We start from the raw sequence: 13034 nt of genomic DNA, 5'->3' as shown, positions 1-13034 counted from the left end.
TGCCGCCATCCTTGGCTTCTTGTTTTTTTTTAAAAAAAGTGATTGTTGGAATGCATTAATTTTTGTTGTGAATTTTAGAAGGGTGGAATTGGATGGTGAATTATATGAATTTGGGAATATTAGGGGATCTGAATTTTCTTTTTATATGCTCAAAATTATTTTTGCAGTCAGACCACTTAGGATGGCCGTTTGTGATAATCAATTTTTTATGTGGATAAATGTCCGCCCGTGAAAATCGATTACAGGGCTTGAGGTGCAGATGGAGCATTTTGCCATTTGAAAAAAAAAAGAAAAGGAGATTTGCCCGTATGTTATAGTAGTGGGACTGGGACTGTGGGAGTCGTCCATTTCCATGACTCCATCGATGGCAAGTTGGCAACAACGCCAACAAGCTCTCGGGGGGAGGGTCCTGTGTCTCCTGCTGTATGAGCTCAGAATCAGATAAGAGCAAAGATAAAAGATAATAGTAGAGCTCACTGTCTACTATTAGCCTATTTTATAGCCAACACATATAATAGATTAGCTATAAGATTGATTACAATTTTCTTCTCCTATCTCTATCTCTCACTTATATATTTATTATTTTTGTCTTGGAGCTTGTGTTAAGCTAGCTCTTGCATGAAAGACAACACCTTTGATTTTTTTTTATTACCTCTCTCCTCCACGTAAGATTATAGTAAGGTTACATCTCACTGTTATACTTGCTCTCACTCGAGTTCTACACGACTGATTCGATCTGGTCTTTGGTTAATTCGTGGGGTCAATGGCTACAGGCTGAAATTTCAGGGGGACAGAAATCAGGATAGCATATTTCTAAATTCTAATCTTACGAAAAACTAGGAAAGATCTTGTTTACAGTGCTCAAAATTTGCTTCAAATTTCTTTTAAAAAAATTAAATCTAGAACCTAAGGTTAAAAAAAAAAAACTTCCCTGTGCCCCGTGCCCCCGGCGGCACTGTGGAAGTGAGGATCCAAATTCCAATCCTAGGTAGCGGCAGCCAACGGAACCCGAAACTTTTCCCCAATTCCGAAGCAAAATTCGAGCAAAGAATCGGTCGGTCTGGCGATGGAGCCTCCCGCCGGAGACGCCGCGCCGTCGTCGCTCATCTTCCTGGGCACCGGCTGCTCCACCGTACCGTCGTCCCGGACACCAGGTGCCTCATCAGGCCCTCTCCCTCCCGCCCCACCGAAACCCCAATTACAGGTGCACGCAGTCACTCGCCCTTAAAGAGTTGGATCTCTTTTTTTTTTTTTTTCGTTCCATTGATAAGACGGATTGTCGACCAGCTCGCCCGCGAGGTTTGCATCAGAATGCAGATCATCATATGTTTCACTCTTTTCAGTGTTGTGCTGCAACCTGTGCTGCCTTTAACCTTGTATCCTATACTTGGTTACTTTCAACAGCCTGAATCTTAAGTGTCAATTTAAGGGCTCCTTTGATTCAAAGGATTGGCATAGGACTTTTGTAGGATTTATAATCCTATGGATTTTTTCCTATGTATGTCTTTGATTCATAGAAAATGAAAGGAAACATTCCTTAGGATTGCATTCCTTTAGTTCATTTTCACAGGAAAATAAGAAAGATGTCTGACCTCTTTGGAAACTTTCCTGGCGCGAAAGAAGGGCGCGCCCACGCGTGCGCACGTCGTCGTTGGCGCCACTTTTGTGTGTTTGGCGGTAAACCGTGGCCCTTCGCGCTTCTTCCAGAAAAAAAGAGAGAGAGAGAAAGATGGGAACGAGAACACCGAGGACCACATATTAGCAGCCAAGAAAGCCAACTGTGATAGAGATAGACAGCAGCTTGAGCCGGCCGCTGGGGGTGCAAGGCGGAGGCGAGGCTCGCCGGCTCAGTCGCGTATGTGGCTTCCGCTGGGGACGCCGGCCCAACAACTAGCAGCACGCAACAACCAAGCACAGCATCCATCTGGCGCGCAGGTTGGGCTCCGCTAGGCGGAGGCGTGCGGCAGGTCCGCCATCGAGGGCAGCAGCCAGGGCCATCGATTTGGTATTTGTCTGCACTTTTGAGCTTTCATACTTGACTTATTATTGACTTATTAGTGCTTCTGTACTTTGGATCTATGGATTAGTGAATTTTTAAGCTGACTACTTGGAACTAGTTTGTTTCATTGGCACTGTAGGTGTAAATCCCTCTCTGATAAGGATTGTGTATTTCTTTTTTCTTTCTTTTTTTTGGGGGTTAGGAAAGCAATGCCATCGAAAGGCTCTTCTCAGATGACCATGACAAATCAACGCAATTTGTCCGATCGACGAGCCCAGCAACCTCTATCACAGGTTTATGTTGATGTTGACAGTGAGCATGGGACTGCAGAGCGTCAAGAAATAGGTAATATTTGCAAATTCAGTTTCACTTGTTGTTTGCATCAAACCTTTTTTGTTTCATATTGCTGCTGAAATTGAAATTGTTAAATGTTTGTCAAATTTAGGGACGACAAAGAGAGCCAGATGGAGTCACCAGATGAAGATGTTCCTTATTGAGCTCCTAACAGATCATGACGTGCCAGGTTTTCGAACACAAAATGCTTGGAGTAAGGAAGCATGGACAAATATTGTTTGCCGCCTGAATACAAAATTCGGTACATCATTTACGACCAACCAAGTCAAGCAAAAGGAGCAGGATTTGAAGAAAGATTATCGCAGTGTTAAAGATTTGTTGGATCAAAGTGGTTTTGGGTGGGATAGTGACAGAATGATGGTGAGTGCACCACAAAGTGTTTGGGACACTTTTGCTGATCGCAAGAACAAAGATGCAATTCATTGGCGAGATAAGTCGTTCCCATATTTTGATGATTTAGCTCCACTTTATGATGGTGAGCTTTATATTTTTTTTATCAGTGGTTTGTTTGTTTTGTTGAAATGTTTTAGGCAAGTTATGCTGATCGTGAGGAGAATATAATTGTGCAGGTCGTTATGCTGAAGGGAGAACTCGCCATGGTATGGACCATTATGCAAGGAAGACAAAGAATGCACCAGCTCATTCAACACAAGAAGCAAATGCGGTTGATACATATCAGTCACCATCCCCTAATTCAAATGCTCCAGGTGAATCAGGTTTGCAATTTCCTTTTGGTGAAGAGGTTGAGACAGCCAATTTGGACTTTTCACAGCATTCACCTACCCCTGTCCATCTCACAAAAGTCCCACCTAGCTCGGCACAAACACCTTCAGAGGTTCCTGAATCTCGACCTGGGAAGAAACAAAAGATCAAATCTGTTAGTCCTGATGATGGATTTCATGAGAGATACCTAAAACTTAAAAAAGAAGAAATAGATCGATTTGCTGCAATTGAGGAGAAGAAATTGGAGGATCCTTACAGCATCAACAAGTGTATCACAGTGCTTGAAGGTTTACATGGTCTACAAATAGGAGATATATTGGTGGCAGCTGATATCTTCAAAGGTAAGGATAATAGGGAAGTTTTCTTGTCCTTTTCAAGTGATGCATTACGCCTGGCTTGGATTAGAAAGGAAATCGCAGCATTAGAGTGAGTACTTTTGTGAAACATATGGCATGCAAGTAGTAGGATAGTACTTTTGTGAAATAGATGGCATGCAAATAGAAGGATAGTACTTTTGTGAAACAAAGGGGTACTTTTGTGAAGCAGATAGTAGTAGGATATACTTTTGCTTAGAGGGAGTGCATGCAAGTAGTTACTTCATTAAGTAGAATGTGACAAACTTGGAGTACAAGACTAGTAATTGACCTTGAATGCCATGGTGGTCAAATGCAATATATTATTTCCTTCGTGCTACGTAATGGTTCCACATCTGTTGTGCCATGTCATCTCGTTTTCTATTCCCAGCTTCTCTAGAGTTGTTAAATTCTTGTACATCACCATTATAGTTCTCGTCTCCATTTGGCACATCAACAATATGATCTGGATCAATCTCCAAATGACAATTACTTGGCCACACCATATCTCCATTATGCAGGCGTATGAAGTTGTGTAGAACACAACAGGCAACCGAAATATCAACTTGTTTACGAGCTGGGTGGTGTGAGCCGGTCTTTAGTATAGGAAATCTCATTTTTAATACACCAATTGCTCTCTCTATATGGTTTCTGAGTTGTGCATGCCGAAGATTGAATAACTCCTTATAATTTTGTGGCTTTTGATTAGCTCTGCCCTGTTCCTTTAAATGATATCTTGTCCCACGATACGGTGCTAGAAACTGTGTTGTATTTGCATAACCAGCATCTACAAGAAAAAATTTACCAGGAGGTACTTCAAAACCATGGTTTAGTGCATCTTGAAGAACTCTTGCGTCTGAAGCTGATCCCTCCCAGCCGGCATGTACATGTACAAATTTCAGATCGAAGTCGCAAGCTACCATAACATTCTGAGAAATTGTTTGCTTTCTATTCCGGTATGGTTCTTGCTGGTCTAGTGGAAGTATCATTGGTACATGTGTCCCGTCAATAGAGCCAACACAATTCTATACAAATACAAATATAACCTTGATTAAAATCTTTTTATGTACAATGATTGGTTTAACTCAAAGTAAAAAAAAAAATCAAAACATGAATCTGTTCATACCTCAAAAAAGGGGTGAAATTTTGGTCTTCTCAAGATATGATGGGGGTGTAGGAAAGGTGTAGCGCCCGTTCCGTCGTGGCGCCTAGCGGGAAAATTATCTCTTAAAAACCCTATCTGCGAAATTTGTTTCTTTGATTGTTGTCTAGTGTCCGTGCCATCTCAAGATCTCAATCCCCGATCTATCGTCGAGTTCAAATCCGAATCCAAATCCTTCCAAATCGATTCCCTCCGCAAAGTTTAGTTTGCCTCCCCCGGGGTTCGATGGGCCGAATTCCGCTCGGCCCATCTCTCTCTCTCTCTCTCCCGGGCTCTCTTTCTCTCTCTCTCCCCCCCCGGCGCGCTCCTCCCCCCCCGCTCTGCCTCGCCCGCACGCTGCTCGCGCGTGCGAGAGTCGCCCCGAGCGCCTCTCTCCCTCCGCTCCGCTCCGCCCCGCCCGCGCGCCGCGCGCGCGTGTGCGCGTGTGCCGCCGCGCCGAGCGCCCCCTCGCCCTCCGTCTCCCCATCCCTCGCTGCCGCTCCCCGCGTGCAGTTGCTCGCGCGCGCCCGCGTGGATGCCGCCCGGTCCCGCCAGCCCGCGCCTGTCGCCCGAGCCGCGCCGTTCAAACCACCGCGCCTCCCGCTGTTTTCCCGCGCGCGCGTGCCGAGTGGCCGACCGCTCGGTCGCCGCCGTCGTCAGCGCCTGCCCGCGCCTGTCGCCAGTGTCGCCGCTCCGCTCCAAACCGCCGCCGTCATCGCCGTCGTCATCGCCCGGCCCCCGCCACTCCGCGCGCAAGCCGCCAAGGGACGGAGGCAGCGCCCCCCTCCCTCTGCCGCGTCGCCCCCGCTCCCCTCCTCCTCTTTCCCAAATCGGCAAAGGGGCAAGCCCCTTTTCCCCCTTCCTTTTCCCCTTTTCCTCCCCGCCGGCGTCATCCTCCCTGTCGCCAATTTGGCCGCTAGCCGGAGCGCCAGCTTGCACCTTGACCGCGCAAGTCGGTTCTCAAACCGACATTGCCGTCCCCTTTAAACCCCCGGCCTCCCCTTACCCCTCCTCTTCCATTCGTCTCCGCGCCGTAGCCGCCGCCCCGTGCTCTGTCTCACCTCCGCCGTCCTTCGCCGAGCGCCGGGAGAGCCGGTGCATTCGAGGACGCGGAAGGGGACTTCGGCCGCGCCCTCTCTTTCCTCTTCCCCGGCCCGAGGCCGGAGAGATTACTCCCGCGCCGTCGGCCTCTCGTCACAGCGCCCCTCCTCTTCCCGGTGATGTCTCTCTCCGTTCTCCCTCCTCGCTCCGTCTCCTCTCCCTAGCTTTCGGTAGTAGCTCGAGTAGACCCCCCATAGCTAGCCGGCGCCGCCCCAACCGTTGCCTTCGCTCGCCGTGTGCTCGCCGCCGTCGCCGCCCGAGCTCCGTAGCACCCGCTCGTCGCTGGCCTCGCTCGGCGTAGTTCCGCCCAATCCGACGCTAGCGTCGAGTTCCCGAAGCCGCGTAGATGCTCTCACCGCCGGGAATCGACCCCTCGTAGCCTCGTCGCCGTCTCCCTCTTCTCCCGCCGCCGGTTGCCGCCGCCGCAATCCGCCGCCATCGAGCAACCTCCGGCGAATCCGAGCCGTTGGCTCGCCTCCCCCTGTCACGAACAACCGCCCGGTGTGCTCGCTTTTGTCCGTATCACCGTGGTTCGCTCCGCCGCTCGCCGCCGCCGCCCGCCGTCCATTCGCGGCCGGGTCGTCGTCTACCTCCCGCCGTCCTGCGTGGCAGCCACGTAGGTGCCACGTCGGCGCCAGCTCAGCTTAGACCGGGTCGAGCCGACCCCGGTCGGTCCCTCCCCGTGCGCGCGTTCCACCGCAAGCCGTGAGGCTGCGCGTGGGCCCGTCGCATCTGCGTCCGCCGCGGACCGCGCGCGTGCACCGTGTTCCTCCCCGCCCGCGCGCGTGCGCCGCGTGCTCCCTCCGCACGGTGAGCCGAGCCGCTGACAAGCGGGTCCCACCCGGGACCGCGCGTGGTGAGCCCGGTCCACCGGACTCTCTCTCCCCTCCCCCGCGCGCGCGCGCTTGGGCCGTTTTGGGCCGGCCGGCCCATTAAGCTCGGCCGAGCCGCCCCAGATCCCTTGGGCCGCACCCTAGCCGCCCGAGGAAAGTCTAAATTTCCTCCCTCCTTCCTTTTCTTTCTCTTTTCCAAAAAGGATTTAATTAAATCCTTTTCCTTTAGATCAAAAATTCAATAATCTTAGAAATTCAATATCTTCCCAACCGTAAATCCGTTTGACTCCGTTCAACTTCCAAAATTCCTCAAATCTCGAGATCTATCTAATGGCATGCTTAGAGGTCGTTAATAGGGCTTTATTTTCGCCGTTTGTTGAGTTGTCCCGTTTCGCGTGTAGTTTCGGAGCCCGAAGACCCGCAGTGCGAGGATTTCGAGGATCAAGCTCCAGATCTCGAGCAAGGCAAGCCACCTTTGAACATCTTGAGCCTATATTTGAAATTTAATTATGTTGCTTGCAAAATATTATGCATTGATAGGATCACACTTAATCTGTTGTCCCGTCTGCGAAGCAGATTGGCGGACTTACCTAATTTGTCGCATTTGATCCTTCCATTGTTAATTACTATACCATGTCCCCTTGTAACCACCCAGTTGCGCCTCGATACTCGCGCACTCTGTGCGAGTATCGACGGTCGCCTTCAAACTTAAAATCTGAGTAACAACTTGGGTAAAACTGGAGTTTTACAAAAGACTTGGAAAACCCGACACTTGGGTCGGTGCTTGCGAACTAAATGAATTTCCAAAACCGCGGACCGGGGAACGTACCGGGTGTACGGTTTCCCGCTCTCGCACTTAAGGACCGATTCCTTGGAATTTCATCCAAACATAAGACAAGTACGACCACATGGGTGGAATGGGACACCCCTGGCTGAGTAACTAGCTTATCAGGGGAGCCTTGATGCCGAGAGACATGTGGATTCGCCGGGGTGGTGTCGGGGAGGACCCCTGGGCTTCCTGGCACAGTATGGTCTGGGACCTAACCTGTTGTTGGTCTGGGACCCCTCTCGTCGGCATATGGTAAACCTGTATCGGCTTTCGAAATGCCTTGTCATGAAAGCTTGGAGGTCTCCCGACGTGGCTGATCCCCACGGGCTGGGTGACCCGGGTTAGTAATGTCGTGTGGGTAAAGTGTACCCCCTCTGCATAGGTCATTAAACTGTTCGAACAGCCGTGCCCACGGTCACGGGCGGATGTGAGGTGATTCCTAGCGTAGTTTTGTTTGACTACTGCTTGTGAGATTGCCGTTGTGAAAAATGGGTTCGATGTTTGAAAAATCAGCAGCTGACGGGATCAGCTAGGTCCGGGTGGCCGTTTGAAAAGTTGTTGGCCCGGGTGGCCGTTTAAAAAGTGGTTGGCCCAGGGCGGCCGTTTAAAAAGCTATTGGCCGGGTGCCAACCTTGTTTCAAAATCTAAAGACTGATACATTGCACATACTCCGACCGGACGAGACGCACTGTCTCATCCGTGTCGTTTGAGAAGCACTCACTTAGTTGTTTTTAGAAAAGAGTTCAAATAAAATCAGTTGCAAAAACAACAGCCTTTCCTTGAAGCCTGCATTAAACACTTATTTCCCCTGGCTTGCTGAGTACTCCCGTACTCACCCTTGCTCTATATAAATATTCCTCCCCCCCTCAGTTGCTGAAGAAGATGAAGCGGATCCTGCTGATGAGGAGTTCTTCCAGGAGCAAGCCGGCTACGATGAGTTTTAGGGTTTCGGCCTAGTTCCCAAGTCGTGCCTGTGATTGATTGGTCCAAGTCCTGGCTTCCGCTTTCCTTTTGTAATGCAGTTGTGAGCTCGGGATCTGTCCGCAGCCCAACATGACTGTACTTCTACTCTATAATAAAGAGACCTCTGTTGCTGTGATACTCTGTCTCCCTGTGATACCAGCACTGTTTCCTGGGACTGGTATCGATTAACAGGTTAATTTGGAGCGTCACGGGCTAGTTCCGGTCGGGACTAGTTCGGGGCGTGACAAAAGGTGGCCGTATATATACACATGTAAGTTGTGTAACTGCATCAAGCACAACCCCAAAATACTTGCTTATTGTTTGCCCGCTGTGTTGAAACTGATCTTGCAAGGTCTCATTACTTGCATTTTTTGCTAGTGCATACAAGAATATAGCAACTTGTTCTTCTACTGAGACATCTCTTGCATCAGCAAGTAGTTGTTTCTCACGCAACTTATCGACTAAAGCTCGAAAAACATTAACTTCCATGTGAAAATTCCTTTTGCTTAGGCTCTGATGACCTATTAAGATTTCATTAACACGACAAGCCCCTGAAAGTTTTGATGTGTGCATCGGTTTCCTACTAGATGATGGTTGTGACGAATCTCCTTCGATGGTAGGGAGAACAAAAAGCATGAACTCATCTTCATTCTGTGACCGTCGTCGATAACTTGGATCCATGACAATCACAGGGGAAATCAACAACAAATAATAAATCTGATGGTTTGGTCTACCAATATATATAGGAGAGCAGAAGCAAGCAAATAAGTTGCTAATCCTTACATACATACCAAAAAGAAAAAAAAATCATTTATGACTTACCAAATGAATTGCCACGTTTGAGCTCTTGTCATGCTTGGCCGATACAATCGAAGGTGAGGTGAGCTAGTTTTGTTGATGTCCAGTTGCAGCTACAGCAATATATATAAGGACATGCAACGGCTAGTACTTGCTTTGAACGCCAACGGCTATCTGTTCAAATTCAAACCGGAAGAGAAATCCTGTATTTTTCCTATAGCACTATCAAAGGGCACCTTTCATTTTTTCCTATGTTTTTGATTTCTGCGGGATTGAAGAATCATACTACTTCCTATTCCTGTGTTTTTCCTATTCCTGTGTTTTTCCTATCCTGCGAATCAAAGGGGCCCTAAGTTCCCATTGGTATGCTGTGCTGCAGAGTGCTGTTATCTACAGGAAAGTTTTACCAATCAAGTAATGCTGTTTGGTATATGACTCCAAAGATTGCTTTCAGATGTAGTTGTGGTATTAAAGTGTACAAATTAAAATTGTGTTTTGAAGTCGGCTCTATTGTAAAAAAGAAACCTTGATGCAGCAACTGAACATTCTGTTTGCTTTCAGGTGTAACACCTCCCTATTTATATATTACTGCGACAACGATGGAACCCATAGGTACATTTTTTTTGACGCAAGAACCCATAAGTACATTATAATTGATGTTGGCAAGACCTTTAGAGAGCAGGTTCTCCGGTGGTTTGTTTGTCACAAGATCCCTTGGGTTAACTCGGTGAGATCTCCAACACTGCATTGTTCATTGTTTCAATCTATTTTCCTTTGGAATTTATGCCTAAGTAAAAAAAAGCTTTGTTGGCAAGAGCCAACTGCAACAAGTTGTCACTCTTTGTGAGTGGTTATAGGAAGTAGCACTAGATGCAATGCAATCAGACCGAATTTAATGGTGTCGGGAAGGTGGAATTTCTATCACAGTTCTTGTGATACTAGCACATAACTAAATCCTTACAGCCAACAACCTTCTCAAATGTGGTTGGCCGCACTCCAATCTGTGAGCTGTGTAGAAGCATGGCTGAGATGTCGGCTCACATAGCCAAATTCTGTTCTTTCAGTCCTACAGTTTCTGGTAACACTGCTGGTTACAAATCGGTAAACTTCCCTTGAATTGTGGAAAGAGGCCACAAGTGCAATGTCTTAGAAAGACCATGGAGATTTCAATGGTCTCATATCCATACTTGGTTGAGCATTTGGAAGGAACAGAATCACAGGTTTTCAAGGAAAATACTTGAACTTCGAGGAAGCGGTCTCTGGGAGGGATGCCATGTAGGATCCAGGGTGATCTAGAGCAGAGGGAAAGGAGAGAAGGTGGTCATCTGTTTGTCATCTTATAGGTAGCATTATACAATATATACCGTTACATGGATTGTATATAAAATCAAATAACTAATTTATAAATTCACTATGTTGATGGCGTTTGGATGATGATCAATCCTTATAGATGTCATGACTAATAAGGCCCTGTGCAGTGCAGATTATTCTTACTCACGAACACGCGGATGCTATCCTAGGTCTTGACGATGTTTGGATGATTCGACCAAGTGATGGAAGAAATGATTTTGGCCAAGTTCCTGTTTTCCTCACACAATTCACAATGGACAGGTCATTCTTGCGCCCCAAATATGTTAACGAGATAATATCATATTTTTTATCATTACCGTGTATTATCACATAACATCAGCTACTGTTTTTTTACAACGTTGCAGCAAGATTCCCCTACTTAGTGAAATATAAGCTAGAGGAAGGTGATGAAGCTTCCCAAGTTGCTCAACTCGATTGGAGAATAATTGAGGGTGATATTGAAAAACCATTTATATCATCGGGGCTAGAGTTTGTGCCCTTGCCAGTGAGAGCCACTGTTGTGAATTGATGCACTGCTTTGGTTTCTCTATGTGTTGTCTTTGAAGTCGCTAGCGTGCTATTCCCTTTTCAGGTCATGCATGGAGAGGGTTATGTTTGTTTAGGCTTCCTATTTGGGAGGAAAGCGAGAATTGCATATTTATCCGACATCTTGAGATTTTTACCTAAAACTGAGCATGGTATGATTTTTCTGACATCAATAGTTCTTCAAATAGTAAAATGCTTGTTTTTGTTTAAAGAAATGATCTTTATCAAACATATTATGTCACTATCTTTGAGGGTCGTTTGTGTGATCATCAAAATATATCAGAATACTGAATATCAAGATAATTTGCAGGTTGTTTCTATTCTTCCTAAACCAACTTCTCAATTTTTGTCAGCTCAATAGATTTCATATGTTTTTGCAATTGGCAACATTTAACTATGTCCGGCAGCAAAATTATCTTAAATCTTTAAAGGATTTGTTGTTATTTAAGCTTATCAAATTTAGTAATATCTGTATCAATATTTTTTTTTGGCGATGAACTATAATCACATCGGCGATGAACTAGCATTAACATGACTAAAAATCACATGTAATCTGTAGATATTCTTTTGTAGTTGGGCTGTATTGAATCCTATTTGATTGTTCCAATTTTACTGGAGAATAGAGGATGCCATTTTTTCATGCAGCCATTTCAAAGTCTGGTGCTGGGCAACTTGATCTTCTTATACTAGAAGCTAACAGTTTGCATGGGGAGGTAGGTCTGTGCCACATGATTGTCATTTGAAACAGCATAATTTGATATCCTTTCACACATATCTGCCGATAATCTGGTATACACTTTACCCTCTGTGAACAGGGAGGTGCTCGTAGTAACCATCTTCCTCTGAATGAGGTTGAATTTGTTAAGACCTTTTAAATATTTTTCTGATTTTTTTTTTTGCAGTAACTAGGTAGATAATTTGTTGACATACAATCTGCCTGCTCTCCATGAAAGCACCCTACAGAACAGGATAGCTCAAACAAAGCAATATTGGCCTAGTCCCTATCAGAATTATATCCATACCTGTCAAGATGGAGCAACCAACCCAACATTTTCTCCCAACATTATTTTTTTTTCAGGCTCTTGATGCTGTGAAGAGGATAAGCCCTAAGAGAGCTTTGCTGACTGGAATGGCACATGAGATCGAATACTACAAAGAAAATCAGAAGCTGGCAGAATGGTCTAGCAGGTATGCATAGACGGATGGTTCCTGAAACATTTTTATATGCACACATCTATTGTCTGGTTGAACTGTCTAACTTGTAAAATTGGGTGATCGTAGAGAAGGGATACCTGTACAATTAGCTCATGACGGCCTCCGCGTGTTTATTAACCTGTAATTTGGTATGCATCATAGTACACAATCCAAATTTGAGCAACATTGTTTTCCTGATATCATCATATATTTTCTTTACTCAGATGTCAAGTTGTCTCCTGCCTCTAGTAGGGGAATTGTTGTATGAATATACCCGAAAAAGCTGAATCTGATATATGTACGTCCCTTTCTCTTTTACTTAAATCACACGATTCAAAAATGTAAACTAGGAAAATAATGTAAAAAACATATATTTATTGCATTCATCTAGACTTTGGAGCTAGTAGTAAATGTGAATGATTCAAACCACGCATTCTGTAAAAAGGAGAAAAGAATGATGGATGCAAAGGTTTGTCTTGGCAGTGAATGGGAAGAAACTTTCTTTTATGTATATGTACATAAGGAAGTCCACCGTTGTCATTCATTTGGAACTTTTGTGCTAATCTTTTGAGTGAGTGAATTGTTTGACCACTTCAAATCAATTACTGCCTGAGCTCACTTGACCTTACCACATGGGTTCAGATTTGCACTGACACTGAAGCTAGAGGTAGGTTACTCCAAACCAATTTTGTATATACATATTTACTATTACTGTTCATACATTTCTCGAAGCAACAAGAAATCGGGAATCTTGTGATAAACTTATAAAATCATGAATTCCTTCATTCCAAGACATACCCTGTTTTTTTAATCAATGAGATTATTCCAAGTAGCCAAGTAGGTAAAATTA

General features: G+C 45.7%; 1 protein-coding gene across 9 annotated transcripts; it reads left to right on the top strand.

The window, feature by feature from the left end:
• The first annotated feature begins 924 nt into the window (after positions 1-924).
• On the top strand, positions 925-12813 carry LOC4333552 (L10-interacting MYB domain-containing protein). Of its 9 annotated transcripts, none has more exons than XR_003241518.2 (10): positions 1786-2005; positions 2202-2344; positions 2445-2828; positions 2923-3417; positions 9656-10705; positions 10810-10949; positions 11037-11142; positions 11636-12178; positions 12272-12333; positions 12409-12810. XR_003241518.2 is itself a non-coding variant. In XM_066308207.1 (4 exons), exons 2-4 carry the CDS (start codon positions 2209-2211, stop codon positions 3504-3506), a joined length of 1104 nt encoding a protein of 367 aa, XP_066164304.1. In that variant the 5' UTR covers positions 1786-2005; positions 2202-2208; the 3' UTR covers positions 3507-8434. The 9 variants fall into 9 exon arrangements, 1 of the variants encoding a protein (XP_066164304.1); XR_010739787.1 differs by having other exon boundaries at positions 10810-11142; positions 11636-11703; positions 11893-12178; positions 12409-12809; XR_003241513.2 differs by having other exon boundaries at positions 11037-12178; positions 12409-12813.
• Positions 12814-13034: the final 221 nt, after the last annotated feature.

Source organism: Oryza sativa, chromosome 3 (genome assembly GCF_034140825.1).
Source record: "Oryza sativa Japonica Group chromosome 3, ASM3414082v1".
NCBI lineage: Eukaryota > Viridiplantae > Streptophyta > Magnoliopsida > Poales > Poaceae > Oryza > Oryza sativa.
This window is presented reverse-complemented; position numbering and strand designations above follow the sequence as displayed.

Excerpts from the sequence above, each read along its gene's own strand:
- LOC4333552 (XM_066308207.1), top strand. The coding sequence starts at position 2,209 with ATGCCATCGAAAGGCTCTTCTCAGATGACCATGACAAATCAACGCAAT. Across the intron at positions 2,345-2,444 it reads TGCAGAGCGTCAAGAAATAG|GGACGACAAAGAGAGCCAGA; the intron begins GTAATATTTGCA and ends TGTCAAATTTAG. Across the intron at positions 2,829-2,922 it reads TTTAGCTCCACTTTATGATG|GTCGTTATGCTGAAGGGAGA; the intron begins GTGAGCTTTATA and ends ATAATTGTGCAG.